Source organism: Abrus precatorius, unplaced genomic scaffold, assembly GCF_003935025.1.
Source record: "Abrus precatorius isolate BTA unplaced genomic scaffold, Abrus_2018 Scaffold5, whole genome shotgun sequence".
NCBI classification, from domain to species: domain Eukaryota; kingdom Viridiplantae; phylum Streptophyta; class Magnoliopsida; order Fabales; family Fabaceae; genus Abrus; species Abrus precatorius.
In genome coordinates, this window is record NW_020874395.1 from 11,205,947 (window position 1) to 11,224,840 (window position 18,894).

The 18,894-nt window shown below is 27.6% G+C and overlaps 1 protein-coding gene across 2 annotated transcripts; it reads left to right on the forward strand.

Annotated features, from left to right (window-relative positions):
- The first annotated feature begins 6,999 nt into the window (after positions 1-6,999).
- LOC113867077 (membrane steroid-binding protein 2-like) lies at positions 7,000-10,612 on the forward strand. 2 transcript variants are annotated; one of them, XM_027502046.1, is made up of 2 exons: positions 7,000-7,423; positions 9,886-10,612. In XM_027502046.1, the coding sequence occupies exons 1-2, from the start codon at positions 7,116-7,118 to the stop codon at positions 10,271-10,273; spliced, it is 696 nt and encodes a 231-aa protein (XP_027357847.1). In that variant the 5' UTR covers positions 7,000-7,115; the 3' UTR covers positions 10,274-10,612. The 2 variants fall into 2 exon arrangements, with proteins under 2 accessions (XP_027357847.1, XP_027357848.1); XM_027502047.1 differs by having other exon boundaries at positions 7,020-7,420; positions 9,883-10,612.
- The last annotated feature ends 8,282 nt before the right edge of the window (positions 10,613-18,894 follow it).

Consider the following 18,894-nt stretch of genomic DNA (forward strand, 5'->3'; position numbering starts at 1 on the left):
GGATAGGAAAAAGTTATCATATCATAGTGGTTTTCATTATAGTTTGAGGCAATATTATTGGTGTAAGTGATTGAAGAAGAAAAATAAAAAAAACGACAAGTGAAAGAAAAGGTGACAACATAAGAGTTTGAGTTTAATTTTTTTGAAGTCATATAAAATACATTTCAATCTAGTCATTTTGTAAAAAAAATATATCTATGTGGCATATGCCTATAGTTTACTAGTCATGTGTTTTGATCGGAGAATAATAGTGTGATGTTTATTATAATAGTGGTAAATTTGAAGGAATATTTTTATATAATTTTTAAATTAATAGCTGTGATTTATAATATTTTAAAAATTAATTAATATTTATAGATTTTTTAAATAAATTATTAACTTCTACTATTTATTATACATGTTTAATAAGTAATTGAGCGAGCATTAAATTGATTGAGATATAAATAAATCACTTTCTTAAAAAATAATTATTATTTTCTTAAATTTTAAATTGATAAACTATTTTGAAATAAATTAAAATATTCATTATAATAAATAATTTGAAACGTAAGACGTATCTAATTGTTGGAAATTAGATGGGTGACATATTGTATATCCTGAAACACTTGTTTAAGTTGTAAATCCCAAAACAAGGTTTTGGAGTGTCTAAATTACGAGGAAAATATTTTTGTTTAACAATATTTTATATTGCATTGAAGATCTGTTTGTATATATATGATTAACAATGAGTGGGAAAAAATTACTATCATATAAAATGCATTAAAATTCGTCCTTGAAAAATTATTACTGATTATTTTATGTTAAAAATAAATCATGGGGGGTATATATGATAAAATTATAGTTAAAAATGCTGATAGAAAATTATAAACTAAAAGATGAAAACTTAAAAAGATAAGCTAGATTAAATTAAAAATATTTATTAAAAATTAAAAATATACATTTAATTTTCATAATTTACATTATTTATGAATTAGTCTTTATATTTTAATTATTATATATTATTTTGTTATATTTAAATTATTATCATTATAACACTGATGTTCATAATTAAAAATAATAATAAAATACTTATATAAAGTTTAAAATGTAATATTTTTAATTATATAAATTAATTCGTAAACCAATATCAATTCTAGAATTAAATATATATTTTAATTTAAAATTAAAAATATTTTTAAAATTTATTTTAAAAAATAAAATAATAAATAAAAATATTGTATAAGTTACTTTAAAAATCAAGCACTTTTATATTTAACTTTTAGGTTTAATTATTTTTTTATCTCTATAAACATTAGATATTTTATGATAAGTCTTTATAAAATCTTTTGTTAAATATAACCTCTAAAAAGTTAAAAACTTAAGATTTAATAGTTACTATTAACTATTCTATATTAAATGCGCAAACAGAAAGTTGACTCAACATTGTCATATGTCATACTACGTCATTTATTTTATAATATTTTATTATTTAAAATAAATATTTATAAAAAGTCATTGAATATATTATATATTTTACATATTTACAAAAAAAGTCTTCTTCTTTTTCCCTCAACCCCTCTCAATCCCACCTTATCCTCAACCTCTAACTCCCAACCCCAAACTTTACTGTAGTCTATTTCTATCCACTTATCTCCAAATCCCAAACCGTACTCATAACTCTTCTCTCTCCTCCTAACCCCTACTCCAACTCCAACCTTCTTCTATAAACCCTCTTTCACTCCTTAATCACAAAGTTCTCATGTAACTCCTTCCTTTTCCACCTCTCTCACCCCTAATCACAAACCTCTCTTATAACCCTTCCACTTCTCTATACCCTTCCCTCCTTCCAACCTCCAACCTTAACCCCTTCCTTTCCACACACAAACATATTCGGCACCGCTAACTCTACTTTTTTCTATTTTCATAATTTACTCTTACATTTTTTCTCACCCTGCAACCAATCTCACACTTTCTTCCATAAACATGTTTGATATAGTTTGGATTTTGGTGGTAGGATGGGCAAGCATGATTAATTTTATACACCAAATTAACACATTTAAGTTATTTGTAAAGTGTTATCAGTGTTTTCCTTATGAGACTTAATTAGCTTCTTTAGTTTCTATGATACTTTGAGATCATAAATATGTGTAAATAGATTGGCTTTTCTACCTTTTTTATTTTTCTTATTTATTTCTTTTATTTTTATTGTAACCAGCTAAGTCTTTTAATGATGTCAGCTAAAGGTGTGATAGCAATCATCACCACTCTCTATACGAACTTACATTTAGAATTTTATGTGTTGATTAATATTTTCTTGTTGTGCAACTACCTTGCCATATGCTACACTTGCTTTTTGTTTGAGGAGAGGATGTTGAAATGAGGTGTGAGGTAGGAGTTGGAGGTTAGGGGGAGGTGGAGCTAACGGAAAGGGGTTGTGTAACATTCTTATCTCAAAAATTCGTACAATGTATGAATTATTCTTAATCAATTGAAATAATACATATTTTCCATAATTTTATGAACTTATATAGCAAATTACTGAAATTTTCTTTTCATTTTATATATAAATTGAAATTTTAAAAATTTGCAATATTAATGAAGATCGAAAAAAGTAAATAAATATCATAAATACAACTTAGAAGTCTTCATAAGAAATTTATATATACAATACATATTTTAACTTTAAATATTACAAACTGTTTGTCAAAATGGATGAGATTTACAACAATATATACATAACCATAATATTTATAATCCATAAAAATATACAAGTCCCAAAGCAGTTTTTCTTTAAAATCAACTACTGAAGACCGGTCTTACTCATCCACTCTATGTCAACTTTCTATCTCAGTCAAATCCTCTGAATCAAGATCATCATCTGAACCTAAACAACAATATTTCAAATCTACTCTGACCTCTGTACCAGTGACATGTTCAAATGTCCATCTGGACAGTTTTCTGAGGTGGTTGTGGTCATAATAGGTAAGTAAAAGTTGTCAGGGTTCTAACAGTATCTCTGTATATATATACATATAGGGTCTAGTGTATTCTACTACTAGAGAAGTCAAAAGGGATGCTATAAGAAAAATTCATATCTATCATAACAAAAATCATAGTTTTATCTTCTACAAGTACAGTAAATTTAAAATAATTTACTCTCTAATATTCATTAAATACATAATTTAACCTAAAATATACAGAACTATATACTAGTCTAATTCTTCACTGAGGCTCCGTCATCCTGATTTTCTAAAAATTTTAGTAAGGATGAGCGTTTATTCTATCCTTTAAAAAAAATATTTAACATAAAATCAAAATTTTAATATAAATATAACACATTCAATTTCATGAATTCAGATTCACCAACATATTCACATCACACATAATAATCAATATTTTATTATCTATTTTCCTTTCTCTTATTTCAACACGCACTCCCAATGCATTGTGATCATAGATATCGATGCATCCAGTACTTCTCGAGATCTTACTCAATTAGGTAAATAGTCGCCGGTTAGCTCATGCATACAGATACAACATGTACAATAATCAGAATTTTTAGCAAAGGCATAGTCAAGAGTCTAGTCAGGAAACAAGTGAGACCTAGTGACGCATTCACTCTCAGAAAATGTGTATACACATACATGAATGTCGCTCACCACCAAATATTTTCCCGAGATTTTCATCATCTTCGGACTCTATACTCCAAGTGTATCTCTATAACTATTCACCCTAGATTCCATTCATATTCGACCCTTAGGTCATTCTCAGCATTATTCTCTTTCTCACTCATCAAATTGTGCTTAGTAAAGCACTGCAGACTAAGTCTATTTCACGCATATATTTATTGATATAATTTCAACCGTAAATCTTTGATATCAATATCATTACCTTATATCATTTTACTCAAATATATATCATAAAATCACACAAAATCACTCAGCAAGTTCCATAATATTCTATATCAAGTACTCATCATACAATACAAATAAGCATACATAAGCCCTTTGGCCCAAACAATCAATCATTCTAAACAATCAAACAAACATGTCTTCATTCATACTCCACACAATAAATATCTACATCATCTATTCTCATACCATATTCACCTAATAGTGCTCTATGAGTATAAATAAATATTGTACTATACGATAAAATAGAGTTCTCCTTACCTCAAAGATGAGTTTAAGAAGAAATATTGAAAAGGATCAAGGTTCACGGATGAAAGTTCTCCTGAGTATCAAGAGATATCCATAAGAACAATAATAGGAAAATGATAGAAAAACTCAAGTTTAATCCAAAGAGACTTACTTAGAATCACTTAGCTTCAATGTCCAAGTGTGATTATAAAGAGAAATAAGAGTTTCTAAGGCTTTTATCTAAATAAAAGGAAGAGAGAGTTCAGAGAAAACTTGAGAGAGGGATGTGAGTTTGTAATAGAATAAATTTTTCATGCGAGAAATCTCTTAAATACCCCTCAACCCCGCACATTTTCTCTTGAGCGAGGAATATCTCGCTTGAGCGACAACATCTCGATTAAGCGATGAGCATCTCGCTTGAACGAGATATGCAGATAGTGGTCTCGTCCATTATTTTTTGATATGCTCGCTTGAGCGATCTCTATCTCGCTTGAGCGAGATGATGTCCAGAGAGCATGTTATTTCTCCTGTGGGTCATCGCTTGAGCGACCCATTTCGCCTGAACGAGATCCTTAGCTCGCCTGAGCGAGATCACTCTCGCTTGGACAAGGTGATAGTTAGGCAACATTTATCCTATCTCGCTTGAGCGAAAATCATCTTGCCTGAGTGAGATAGCCCTATAGTAAGATATTCTTACATGCTCAATCTCGCCTAGGCGAAATTTACCTCGTCTAAGCGAAATCTCCTGCATAAAAACTCTTTTAAAAATCCTTTAAACTTACATCTAAATGCATTCTGATACTTCTTAACATTCATAAAAATATAATTTATAAAAAAATGAAAAGAAGATGTTACAGGTTGAGGGTGAGATCAAGAAGGAGTTAAAAGAGGAAGAAAAAGACTTTCTTTGTAAATATGTAAAATATATTTAAGAACATTTTTGTAAATACTTATTTTAAATAATAAAATATAAAATAAATAAAATAACATGACACGTGACAGTGTTGAGCTGACTTTGACAACTCCACACTTAACAGAAGATAGTTAACAATAGGACCTTATTTCTTAACTTTTTAGAGACTAAATTTTAATAAAAATTTTTATTAGGACTTATCACAAAATAACTAATAATTATAAAGACTAAAAATATAATTAAGTCTAACTTTTAAGATTAAATTTTTACTGCAGTAATATTTTTAAAACTTAACTTTTTACATCGAAGGATGATAATTTAATTTATTTTGTGTTATTTTTTAGTATTTGATGATTGATAAGTTATAATAACTTATTGTATCATATTAAATTATCATAGTTTAAACTCTTATTTTTAATAAATATCATGATAAGATAAATTTTTTTCGGTTACATTTTTATATATAATTTATATTTTTTAATATTTTATAAAAATTGTCTTAAAAGTATAATTTTAATGTTCTTTATAAAAAATTATAAGAATATTTTTTAGTAGAAAATATCTTAAAAAGTGTATAAATTTTAAAAAATATTGAAAAATATTTAAAAAATATCAAAAAATATAAATTTTGTTTTAATTATAATTTTATCTAAAAAAAATTAAATAAAATTATTATAACTCAATATCTCAATATCAACTTTTAATATCATAGGCACATAAAAATATTTCATATATATATATATATATATATATATGAAAGTAAAAAATGAGATATTTTAAAATTATATTAATTTTGAGAAATGAGTAATTTTTTCATTTAAATATATTTTATTTTCTCAAATATTAAAAAATAACATACTTTTTATCTCTTTTATTACTTTATGTATACATTAAACATACAATTGGAGAAGAGTTTATCGATTTTTTTTTACATTTTATCGTTTATTATTTTATTATCTTAATCAAATTAGCCTTAAAAAGTAAAAAAAAATTATCTTTCATGAATATTTTAAATAAAATAAATAAATTTTTACATAAAAAATTATTTATTTAATTTATTATTAGAAATAGATGATCTGTCATTTGAAATAAAGAATTATTCTTTATTTAAGCTAAAATCTTTAAAAGTGTAACTCTTTTGAAAAATTAGTTTAGTTATTTAAAATAAAAAATAAAAATCAGAATTAATAAATGTAAAATCTGAACTCAAAATTGTTTAAATAAAAAAAGTGAAATATTAAATGAAAATAAAAATGAATTAAATAAATTTGTAGAGTTTCAGTAGGTAAGATATCTGACTGAACGCAGATCGGAACGTCCATTAAATGCATATACGGAGTTCTGAAGGATATGCAAAGAACCACTGACTCCGTACGCTGCTGACAACACCCAAACCAACGCAACCTTAGTATTTAGTATATGTCAACATGTACCTCGTGGCAATTTTATTAGTCAACCTAGTTGCAAAACCAGAGCCCATAAAGGCAAAAGTAAAAAAATAAAAATAAATAAAAATATATTATTTAATTTTACTTTTTAAAAAATACTTTTAATTTTATATTTTAAAATTTTATTTATTATTTATTTTTCACTAATATAATTTTATAAAAAATAAACTTAATATAAAATATAAATTGACAATATTATTATTTAATAATTTATGTTTCAGTCTGTAATAAAGTTTTTACTCCTAATGCTTAATTAAAAAGTATTTACTGGTAATATAATTTAATAATAAATAAAAATTAAAATTAATAAATTTAAAAAATTGTAAAGGATAAAAGAAAATTTAATATATTTTAAAAATAAAAAATTTTAAATCTTAAAAAATAAATTTTTTTTATTAATTTTAAGTTTTTATTTGAAAATAAATTTAAAGTATTTAAAATTAATAGGTCTTTATTAAAAAATAATATTTACGATATTTTCAAAAATAAAATAAAATAAAAGGAGAGTGAGTGACAACTGACAATGACTTGAATAGCATATCGACGACGCTGTTATAAAAATCTAAACCTTTTCGTCCCTTTCTTCTTCTCTCTCTGACGCCAACACACGAAGTGCAACACCAACAACGGAAGAAAATGGCTTTGCAACTGTGGGAAACCCTGAAGGAAGCCATAGTTGCGTACACTGGTCTCTCTCCACCCACCTTCTTCACACTCCTCGCCCTCATCCTCGCTCTCTACTACGTCGTTTCGGGTCTTTTCCCTTCCTCTGATCAGCGCCATGCAACTTCGAAGGACTTTGAGCCTCAGATGGAGCCTCTGCGACCCCCCGTTCAGATCGGTGAGGTCACAGAGGAAGAGCTCAAAGCCTATGATGGCTCTGATCGCGACAAGCCCCTTCTCATGGCCATCAAGGGTCAGATCTATGATGTTTCGCAGAGCAGGTTTAGCTATGTTGTTATTAACGCCAACACTTCGAAACGCCCCTTTTGCTTTTTGATTCTTACCCTTTTTACTTCTTCTGATTTATGGTTCTGGGTCTCACTTTGTTTGGTCAACGGGGGCTTTTTGGGTTCTGGGTATGATTTTTAAAATTTTGTTTTTTTGGCTGAAGAATGCGTTTTTTGGGTTAAAAATTGATCCTTTTGTATGATTTATCTGTCTATTTGGTTATTCTGAGTATTTCTTTCGTTGTTTGAGGTTTTTTTTTTTTTTTTCCGGGGGTGGGGGTTTGTGGTACTTTTGTTAAAAATTTATCCTTTTTTGGGTATGCTTTTGGTGTCTTTTATCTTGTGGAGCGGGGTTGACGATTAGATTTTATGGGATTATGAATTTTTTCATATTAGGGGTATTGATTTTGTTATTGTTTTACGGTGAGAAGAAGATGCGCTTCTTCTCAAGTTTTGAAATTTCATGTTATTAACTACAAGCATTTTTGGGTATGCTTGGTGGAGGTGGAAAATTGGAAGGTAGGAATTGGAGGATTGAAGATACTGGATGTATGCGAGGTTGTGTATTGTATTCAAATACATTTTTAATTTTTAGGCCTCCATTTTTCAACTTCTGGTCAACACTTCTGCTATGCCTAGCCTCCGGGTCTGTTTCGGTATTAGGTGGAGTAGTAGGTAGGAGGGAAGTGGAGTGCTGAGTGATAATGACATTTAACCTAAGTTGTCTCTAAGAGAAAATGGCTTCATTTAATTTCCACCTTTCTCAACGGAAAAACCAGACGTGCACTAAGTTTAAAGTGACATTCATTTGAAATTTTCTTTCTTCCAACTTTGTGCCTAGTAGAGGGCTATGTATAGATTGATGGAAAGGGATGGAACTGAGTGAAATAGAATCTGTAGGAATGCAGTCCATTTCATCCAATATCTCTCATTTTATTTATTTCTAATTTGGTAAATATTGGATGAAACTAGTCTTATTTTTATTCTATTATAAAATATCCAAACAATATAATAACTTTATTCTATTTGGTTTCATTCCACTCCATTTCATTCCACTCAGAAATTGCTTTACTTAGTTGAGAAGGGTATCCCTCAGTTCCTCCATGCTTTACTCATTTTAATATATGTCGTGCGCACTTTCCAATGATTTTAACTGTAGTTTTCATGCATCTAGACTCAAAAGAGAGGGTTAGACAAATTATAGTATTGATATGCTCCTTAGTTTTGAAGGGATTTTGTCTCTTACCGTAATGTCCTTTCTATATCTAGATATAATGAATTTGTGTGTTTATTTAGTTTCACCCGGAAGTTATGGTTTTGGGTCTCCCAATTTTCAAATTTGGCCTGCCTGTTGCAAATATTGCTTTATCAAGTACTGAACTTGATAATTCCCTCTTATTATCCAAAAATAAGTTGTCCAATAAGCTCAGGTTTTTGTACAATTTTTTTACAATATGAATCATTCAAATTTCTGATTGAAGAGTAGGTGGGTATGACGAGGAAGGAAAAACAAATGTATCTTACTTTTTATATAGATTGGTAGAACCTATGTGCAGTTGTGCTCTGCTTGTGAATGTATTGTTATTCTTTATGAATCTTGATTATTTTTCTTTTTAATTCAGTCTGTTCTAGTTACCTTTGAAGAGTCTTAAGGTTTTGGTCTCACAACTTCTAACAAAAAGGTTTTCTATATGAACTATTCATGTTGCTGAGGACATTAAAACCTCAGCCAAACTATGTTTTGGTTGCTACCTGCTAACAAACTTAGCAATGATTGTCAAATCTTGAATAAGATGGAAAATAGGATGACAATTTTTCCTATCATTCATCACTCAAAAGTTTAAACATTGCTTGGAATGTGTCTTTAAACATTATAAAATATATTTCACTTTACTCATTCTAAAACTGACAAATGTCAACCATCCCAAGCCAAATTTCTGATGTACAAGAAATTAAGCTGTGTAAGCTCTAAAAGTAAATTGATTCTTGTCCAATAATCAGATGAAAATTTAGAGTTAAGGGAACTGCTGATGCAATGATCTAGATACCAACAAAGTTATCTAGGAAGTAAGTTGAATATATTCTGAATTAGAGGATTCAGAGCACCTTTTTCTTCTCTTTCCCTTCCTTTTTTTTTGACTAGGCTGGGAATGATGGGTTCAAAATGGTTTGAATTGCCATTCGAGCTCTATTGAAAGGAGTCACCTGCAGACTTGACTCCCGATACTGCTCTTAGCATGCATATGTCCATTGTTAGTGGCAACTACAAAGGTTATTATTGTAGAATGTAGATGTGAGAAAGAATCCCTGTTCCTTTTACTAGTTGACAAAAATATTATATTGCCTTTTCCTCTGATTTCTACTCTTAAGTGCCTCCAAGAAATATTTTGCAAAAGGAAATTGATATATGTTTTTCTTTTCATATTTTTTTGATGTTTTGTAATGTGTTCTACCAGGATGTTTTATGGACCCGGTGGACCTTATGCTCTATTTGCTGGCAAGGATGCTAGCAGAGCCTTAGCAAAGATGTCTTTTGAAGAGAAAGATCTAACAGGTGATATCTCTGGTCTGGGTCCATTTGAGCTTGAGGCCTTACAAGACTGGGAATACAAGTTTATGGGCAAGTATGTAAAGGTTGGAACTATCAAAAAGACAGTTCCAGTGGCTGAACCAGAATCCACAAGTGAACCATCCGAATCTACTCAATCAACTGGTGAACCATCAGAATCTATTCCTCGTGATGCCGAATCTTCCAAGCTTACTGAAGATGTCCCTTCAGAAACTGCACCTGTTAAAAGTGATGAATCTGAAACCCCTTCAAAGGTTGATGCACATAAAGAGTAACAATACTTGGATGCAATTTACTCTTGCAAACAATGGAAACAATTATATATAGAAGCTTCTGAGAAAGACTGATCCTTACTGAATGTATTCAGCAAATGTTGGACAAGTTTTTAGTCTAGGCTACCCTTTTGCATTGGAACTTTGTCTAAGTATTATGTTTGATAAATAAGAAATTTTAGTATTTAATTTCAGTTGTTTTGTGTTTAAACCTCCTTGTGTTCCATAAGATCTAGAGGCTACAAACCAATGAACATTTGGGACCATATGCTGAGCCAAGTGTTGAGTGAATGCATCTGGTCTGTATGCTATGAGATATAATTGCTTATTGTGTTTTTGCTTTGGTTTTTCTTCTTGGAATCATTAGATTGGCGTCACATTTTAATGCCATGAACTTCAGCATGCAATTGATGTGATTTGATAGAGTACGATGTTGTGTTGCTTTCTTATTGTCCCAGCCTTCACCTACATTACCCAAAGATTGTAATATCTTGAAAAATGTTAGCCGAATTATTTTTACACGTTCTTTCAATATATTTTAAGAGTAAATATCTAATTTAGTTTTTGAAGATTTTTACTCAATTTAATTTAGCCTTTCACCAAAAGTTACTAAATATTTTTAAAAAAAATTATAAATGAGACACTTTAGTCTGTTTAATGCAAAGAACGAAGCATTTTTTAGTTATGATTTTTAGGGATTAAAATGATTTTTTTGAAAACGTATTTTTAGTATTTCTTTTAGAAATTATTGTAGGCATATTTCTAATTTTTGTTATTGAGGTTCACATAGATATTTAAGACTTGATTGTTCTAAAATTAATTATAAATAAAAGTACATATTATAATGAAAATATATTATGAAAAATACTCATTTTTACAATGTATTTCAATGCATATAATAAAAAAATTAATAGTAATTTTACTGAAAAAAAGACATTACACAACTTAATGAGTTAATAATATTATCTTATATCTTTTAATAAAAATATATATATTATGTATTTGGTGAACATATACTTGTTGAACTGGAAAGTTCAATTATTCCACGATTAAGAGTTTGGTTGATATTTACTGGGGATTTCGGCGTTGTACGCTTGTACGTGTTGTTCTGAAAAAATAACAATAGATTTGTTTTATTCCATAAAAAAAATGATAAGATACGATAATAATGGTATATTTAAGGAAATAATTTAATTTAAATATTTCTTTTATAAATTTAATACATTTTTGTTATATGAAACTTTGTGTTATAATTTTATTATTAAAACCTTAAAATAATTTTTATAAATCCAAATAAATTCCATAGCTTATTATATTTTAACTATCTTTTTAGCCGTAAGTGTAGGTTGGACGTTTACATTGCTAACAAACGAAAAGGTTGTGCCTTTGTCACATCAATTATCTTTTCATGTTTACGATTGCAAGAATATCTTCGGCAAGGATTGGACTGTTTTTCTTGTCTTCATCACACGCTCACCAATTACTATTCTTATTTATTACGTGATTTGTGTAGGTTAATTAAGATAATAAAAACTGATACATAAGAGTTATTTTCGTGCCCAGTTATAGTTTCATATATATATATATATATATATATATATACCTCTTCTTAGATACCTAACCTGAAGTCTATGATCTTTATAAAGCTAAAATTAATTAGACCGTCCCAGTTACCTAATTGATATTAATCAACCAACTACTCCCCTGTTTTGTTCAAGCAGTCAAAATTAGATACATGGAGAAAGATGCAAGTTCATCCATCTAGTGTACCCATTGCTGCCTAAAATCATAAATACAATTCAAGATATTAAAGTAGCTCTTGGGATTTAGCTAAGTTAATCTCTTTCTTATATCAATTTTAATATTGGGCCATTCATAGGGCTTTTTTACTTAAATAATGTCATTTTTAAAATAATTTCTTAAAACAGGTATATTTTAAAACTAATTTATTACCTGGTGCTTTTTTTTTGTCAATTCAAAAGTAATATCATTTATGCGTAGACGATAGTAAATTATTATTATTATTTTAATAGATTATCGTTTCAGTATTGTCTATACTACACCAAAAATTAATACGTGTCAAAATTATATGTATATAGAACAAAATGAAACAATAATACATTTTTATTATTATTTTAATACACTATCATCATATAATATCTAATATTCTTATTTTTTTAATCAATTTTAATGTTATCATTACACATTAATCGATATTTATTTTTTATTATTATTTTAAAAATCTATCATCTTAAACTCTCTGATACTCAATTTTTTATTTTAACAAAATTTGATCACAACTCTTACATCAATGATTCATTAACTCTTATTTAAGTAAAAAAGCATTGATCCTATATCTTAGAGAATGATTCATTAACACTTAATAAAGTGGCTGAGCTAGTGAAAATGTATCAAAATACCTAGTTATCTTTGAATATATTACGTTTTCTTGTCTTAACATGTTGATAATATTTTTGTTAGTTTAAATATGATTTTGATTTATTTTATATGACGCTTGATTATAATCAAAGAACAGCCCACAAAATGCTATCGCAATTTACACTATACACGATTACAGTACTTTCATTGATGCAAGAATAGCAATCAAATTTTGTTAAAATAAAAAATTGAGTATAAGAGAGTTTAAGACGATAGATTTTTAAAATAATAATAAAAAAAATAAGTATCAGTTAATGTGTAACGATAGTATTAAAATTGATTAAAAAAATGAGAGTATCGAATATTATATGACGATAGTGTATTAAAATAATAATAAAAATATATTATCATTTCATTTTGTCTGATATACATATGATTTTGACATGTGTCAATTTTTTGTGTAGTATCGGCAATACTGAAATAATAGTATATTAAAATAATAATAAAAATTTACTATCGTTTATGCATAAGCGATACTACTGCTGAGTTGGCAAAAAAAGAAAATACCAAAGAATTAGTTTTAAAGTATACCTATTTTAAAAAATTATTTTTAAAATAGCATTATTTAAATAAAAAAGCCTATTCATAGAAGTTTAGATAATTTGTTTTAACTTTTAAAAAGTGATTATAAAGATATATAAAAAAATATTTTTAGGGAATTTATAAAAACTGTGTTTTTTTGTTATTATAAAAAGTGTTTTTTTTTTCAGTGAATAATTATCATTTCAGCTTTGTAAGGTAGTTCGATTTAAATTGAATGGATTACTGTAAGCAACAATTTTTTAAAAAATATTTAAGATAATTATATTTATTAATACTTTAACTTAAGGTCAAAGTTAAGCTGAAGCAACTATACGTGAGTTGATTCACGTGCTCCATAGTGGTTTAGAAGTTATTTAAAATAAATTTTTAAAAGATAAAGTTTATTTATTTTTGCTTCTATTTTTCTTCGTAATCTAAATCAAGTAATCTAAAATAATGAAGAATAATTATTTTTGAAAATGTTCTTTCATAAAAAAAAATTAAACAAACGGTCAAATAATATGCACACCACGTATTAAATATTTAATTTTGATCATAAAATGTGTTAAAAATATTATTTTATGATGATTAAGAATATGATAGATGAATACAGCTTAAGAGGCTTGAATAATTCTCTTAAAAGGTATATATAAGATATCGTGAATACAATACAACATATTAAATTAATATTAAATAAAAAATCTTAAATAATAAGAAATAATTGTGTTTTAAAATTAATACAAATTATTGTAAATATAAACTACTATAACTTTTTAGTTATTTTAGATATTCTAATTTGTATAGGTAAAAAATTTAAAAAATAAAAATGGAATAAATACAATTCAAAATTAGTAACAAAATAAATTAATTAGTCTATCAAATTATAATTATTAATCATTTTATTTTCTAAAATCAGTAATTATTAATCAATGCAATCCTTGATATTAAAGCATGCATGTCAATTATATCTCTAACTTTAGTGACTATTTGTCAGTTTAATCTATAACTATGATGTAATTTGGTTAATTTCTTAACATTATAAACTAAATTGATTAAGAATTATTATTAGAGGGACAAAATAACATATATGTTAATATTATAAATTAATTGGTGATCTGATTTTCAGAACTTAATTAATTTTAAAGACTACTTTTCTTGCAATTTTAAGAATTAAATTAATAAATATTTATTATTTATTTCAGTAACACAATCATGTTATTAAAAGTGTTTATACTTATCATGCATGTAAATAATTTAATTTGCGTCTTGAAATAAATGTAATTGTGTTACATATTTAAAAAAAATATTTTTTTTTACTGTTTATAGTAGTCCTATGCAAGAAAAAAGAGTATTTATGCTTAACTTTGTCATGGGGAACAATGTTGAAAAAATTAAGAAGAGATAATTTGCTCCATCAATGTTCTTCTTCTCTTCTTAAATGTCTTGGCCCCTTTACAACTGTATTATATGATCCGTGATTTGTATCCGTAACGTTACACAGACTGGTTGACAAAGAACAACTCAGACCATACAGTATTTGAGCTATAAAGTTAGTGTACCACAAGAAATTATGCAATACCCTACAAACTATGCACATTCACTCATATTAGCTTGTCTGATCACACCATGCACTAAACATATATCATTTTCATTCAACTTTCTTCCATCGTTGTTCTTTTATTATTTTAGGTATATCAATATTAGTGGGGTCAATTTCCCACATGAAGACACTATGTGTGGAAAAATCTCATGTAAACCGGTAAATATTTTATATCCTATATGTTTAATTTTTAAAAATAAATTAAAAAATTATAATTACTCTTTAAGTGTCACTAAAAAGGTAATTTTCATAATTACTCTCTAAAGTACTCTTTATTAACAGTTTTTCAAATAACATTCTTACTTAGTAATTAGAGGAAAAAGATCAAAGTAATGAGATTTTATTGTAAAGAAAGTGAAAATAAGTAAAAGAAGTAATTAGAGTTGTAGAAGGAAGATACCAACCCTTTTGTGATGGAAAAAAATGTGAAAGTGATGACAAAGAAGAAAAAATTTATGAAGTTAAGTTGACTTCTACTGTGTATGAGAAATACAGTTGAGTCTTCGCCCTAAAAAACATCTTAGAATTAAATTATTGATTTAATATATTAAAATAGATAGCTATTATCTTTTGAACAATGATGGTTGCACTCGTGTGTGAGGAACACAATTGAGTGACTCAATATTCAAAAAGTTGTAGTGTGTAAATTTGTCTCCGGAAGATACTTACGTGGAGTGAGAAGAATAGGTAAGTCCATGTAACATTACTCCTAATCTTTTCGGCATCTGTGACCAATGACTATCAATTATTTCAACTAGGCCATGTATGATTGAGATATAATTTGGTTCATGTGTCGACACACTCTGTACCACATATTGATTGATTGAATTGTATGTATGCAAATACTAAATAGCATACCAGCTAACCACCTACAAGTATTTAATTTTTTAGTGTTTTTGCAAGCAGGGAACTTATGTGTCTTTTCTAAGTATATTATTATTAAACCAAAGTTTTCATTCTAACCCTGCCCCTTTTTCCCTTGTCATTTGGAATCATGGGTGTTCATAAATCTAGAGTCTTAATGATTATGTTCCTTCTTTTCATACTAGTAATACTACTCCATCTTTCAAGTTGCAGGCACATTTCATGGGGTGCTAATGAAGAGATCATGGAAGAAAGAACAAGAACCAAGTTCCCCTTTTCATTTCCAAAGGCCTTTGGTACTAATTATAATTCTGATGAAACCAAAGACACCAAGGTCAGTGAATTTCATACTGTTTCACATTCAGCTACTCCTGGTGGACCAAACCCACTTCATAACTGAGTGAATTAGCCAAATAGGAGGGTTCATGATGTCTCTAGTGAAAGCAGATCTGGTAACTAGAAAGGGTAGCAATTTCCTAGGAGCAAGACATAGTTTGATTTCATTTTCCTTATACCTTTCCAGAATATCCAAAATGGTGCTTTAGTTTGCATCATAAGGTATGACATTCACTTTGATATATGTATAATAGAAAAGCATATCTTAAATGTATCACTTGAAAGTTGCTTGTACTTGTGGGGATTATATGGTATAATATGGTGAAGGAACTTATAATGTACTTGTCCATACTCTGTTTATTATATCATCACTGGCAATAATATTCCTGCCTATATTTTCATTTTTCATCTTTATCTTGCCAAATACATGTTGAAGAATATCTCAATTAGCAGAAGTTCAATTAATTTACATACCTTACTTCAATTTCTTTTTGTATGTCTTCTTTGCTTGAAACTGTGCAAGCTAGAAAGGCTGTTCCAAGAGCTTTGGAATGAAGGAATACTTGAAACATATGTCCTGATGGACGAGTTTAAGATCATAAGTTGAAGACAAAATGTGAATATCTAAGTTCTAACCATGACTTCATCTTGTATTGTACCCATCAACTTTTTTCTCCTCACAAAAATGTTTCTCTCAACGCTAACAAATCTCATGTGTTTAATGTTTGCTTATCTGATCCATCTTCAATAATTTATGTAAATACTCATCTTACATAGCTAGGCAGCTAGCTAATTTATGAATAAATTATTCAAATACTTAGGTAAAATAATTGAGCTAAAAGGATATATAATAGACGCATCCTTTAATTTGCATGCCTTGACACAAGAACAAGTATTGAGGGCCTTGCGTTGGTCTGCACGAGTAAAAAAGAAGCGAAAAATTTTGAGAAATGATATTTTTATGATAAAAGGTTATATTTTTGTTACAAATTAAAAAAAGATAGAAAGAGAAGAGAAAGAAGTGGGTGATTAGAGAAAAAATTGTTATCATAAAAATTTATTGTAGAAATAATATTACTGAAAAATTAACCCCCAAAAATCATATAAAACAATACATTAAACAATATATATAGACACATACAAGCAGATAGGTTCCATAAAGGATTTTTTTTTTTCTTTCAAACTGTGTTGCACATGAACTTCATGGGAAAATATATAATTTTGAATACATACATATAATATCCTCTCCCAATTTTGCATACTATATAGTCTAAAATCAATTTTTGTACGTGAAAATTATATAAAATAGTGATCATCAGAAGAGTTTGTTATCCGTATCATAGGCAGTGGACGCTAAATTTGGCGTGTACTTTAGAGTATGCCTACGTGTTATGGTGATATTGTCAGCTTCTCTAACTCATTATTGACTTCTGTTGCAAATTGAAGAATCGATCCCATTAATATATATATATATATAATAAAAAATTTATATTAAGGATAAGAGATTTTAAACTTATACCAATGTAAAATGACTTTTTTTTATATATATATATAAATTATTTTTTTAAATTAGTATAAATTTAAAAATTCGTATATTTGATCTGAATTTTTTATTTAATTTATATTTAATAATTATTAAAATAATAAATTATAACTTATTAAATATAAATTAAATAAAAAATTAAAATCAAACATAAAAGCTTTTAAATTTACACTGTTATAAAATTTTTTTATCTCATATATATATAACCTACCAAATCCAAACCTACCACGACCAAAATTGAAGAATAATATATAACCATTACCATATATTTGTAGTGTTTGGTTTGAGCAAGTGAATTGAGTGCAGACTAGGCTAATGACATTAAGTATGCCATAAGATGGTGCAAACTATCCATTAGTTTTAACTTTGTTTTACAATTAATTGTCTATTTTTTATCGGATCATATATTATAACTTTTACTTGTATTTTTTATTTTTATTTCTCTTTGATTTGCTCATTTCACATTATTTATAAGTGTCGAATACTTATTTTTGTTTTTTTCCCTGCCCCCTAAATTTATATTATAGTTGTCACTTTCTTGTTTTTATCTTTTTACATATGGAGCAGCCTGCTAGCTAGTAGTCAATTTTTTAGGTTGTATTAGAATAGAAAATCATTATATTAAATATGTAATTATTGGCATGCATTATCATCGATCTCTAGTTCTATATACACCTTTTCTTTTCCTATTGATTATTGTATGCATTTGTCAAAAGAGAGAAAAATATGCATATGGAAATTTCAACTTTATCTTACATGAATTCAACATGAAGGATGTGGACGTAAGTTTTATTATTTTCATAATAGGCACAGGTGGTCGAAGTTCCAACAAGCTTTGACAGTCATTAAAAGTCTATTTTCACATAAAATCCAAACATATATTGACCAATTTGCATGATTTTCGAAACAGTCCATTATATATTCTATAAGTATAAAGATATTAATACTTAAAGGTCCATATAATAATAATAATAACAATCTAACTCTTCATCTCATGCAAACATAACAATGCAAAAATTTACTGAAAACTCATCTAATCATATGCATGCTTAAATGAATTTGGATCCTCTCCATCACCTATTTTCTGCACCACAAATTCTCACCATACGTTTCAATATTTTCTTTTACGTAATTTCTGTGAAATAATGAAATTAATGAGTGAGATATTTGCAGGATATTAGTATTACTAGACCAAAACCTTAACCGGAGTGGAGACGGTACCGATTGATGCTTATACATGCATGTGTGTGTGACCAGCACACATTAAAGGATCAGCTTAATTATTAAAGACGAACTACATATTTTAAAATATTTTATGAC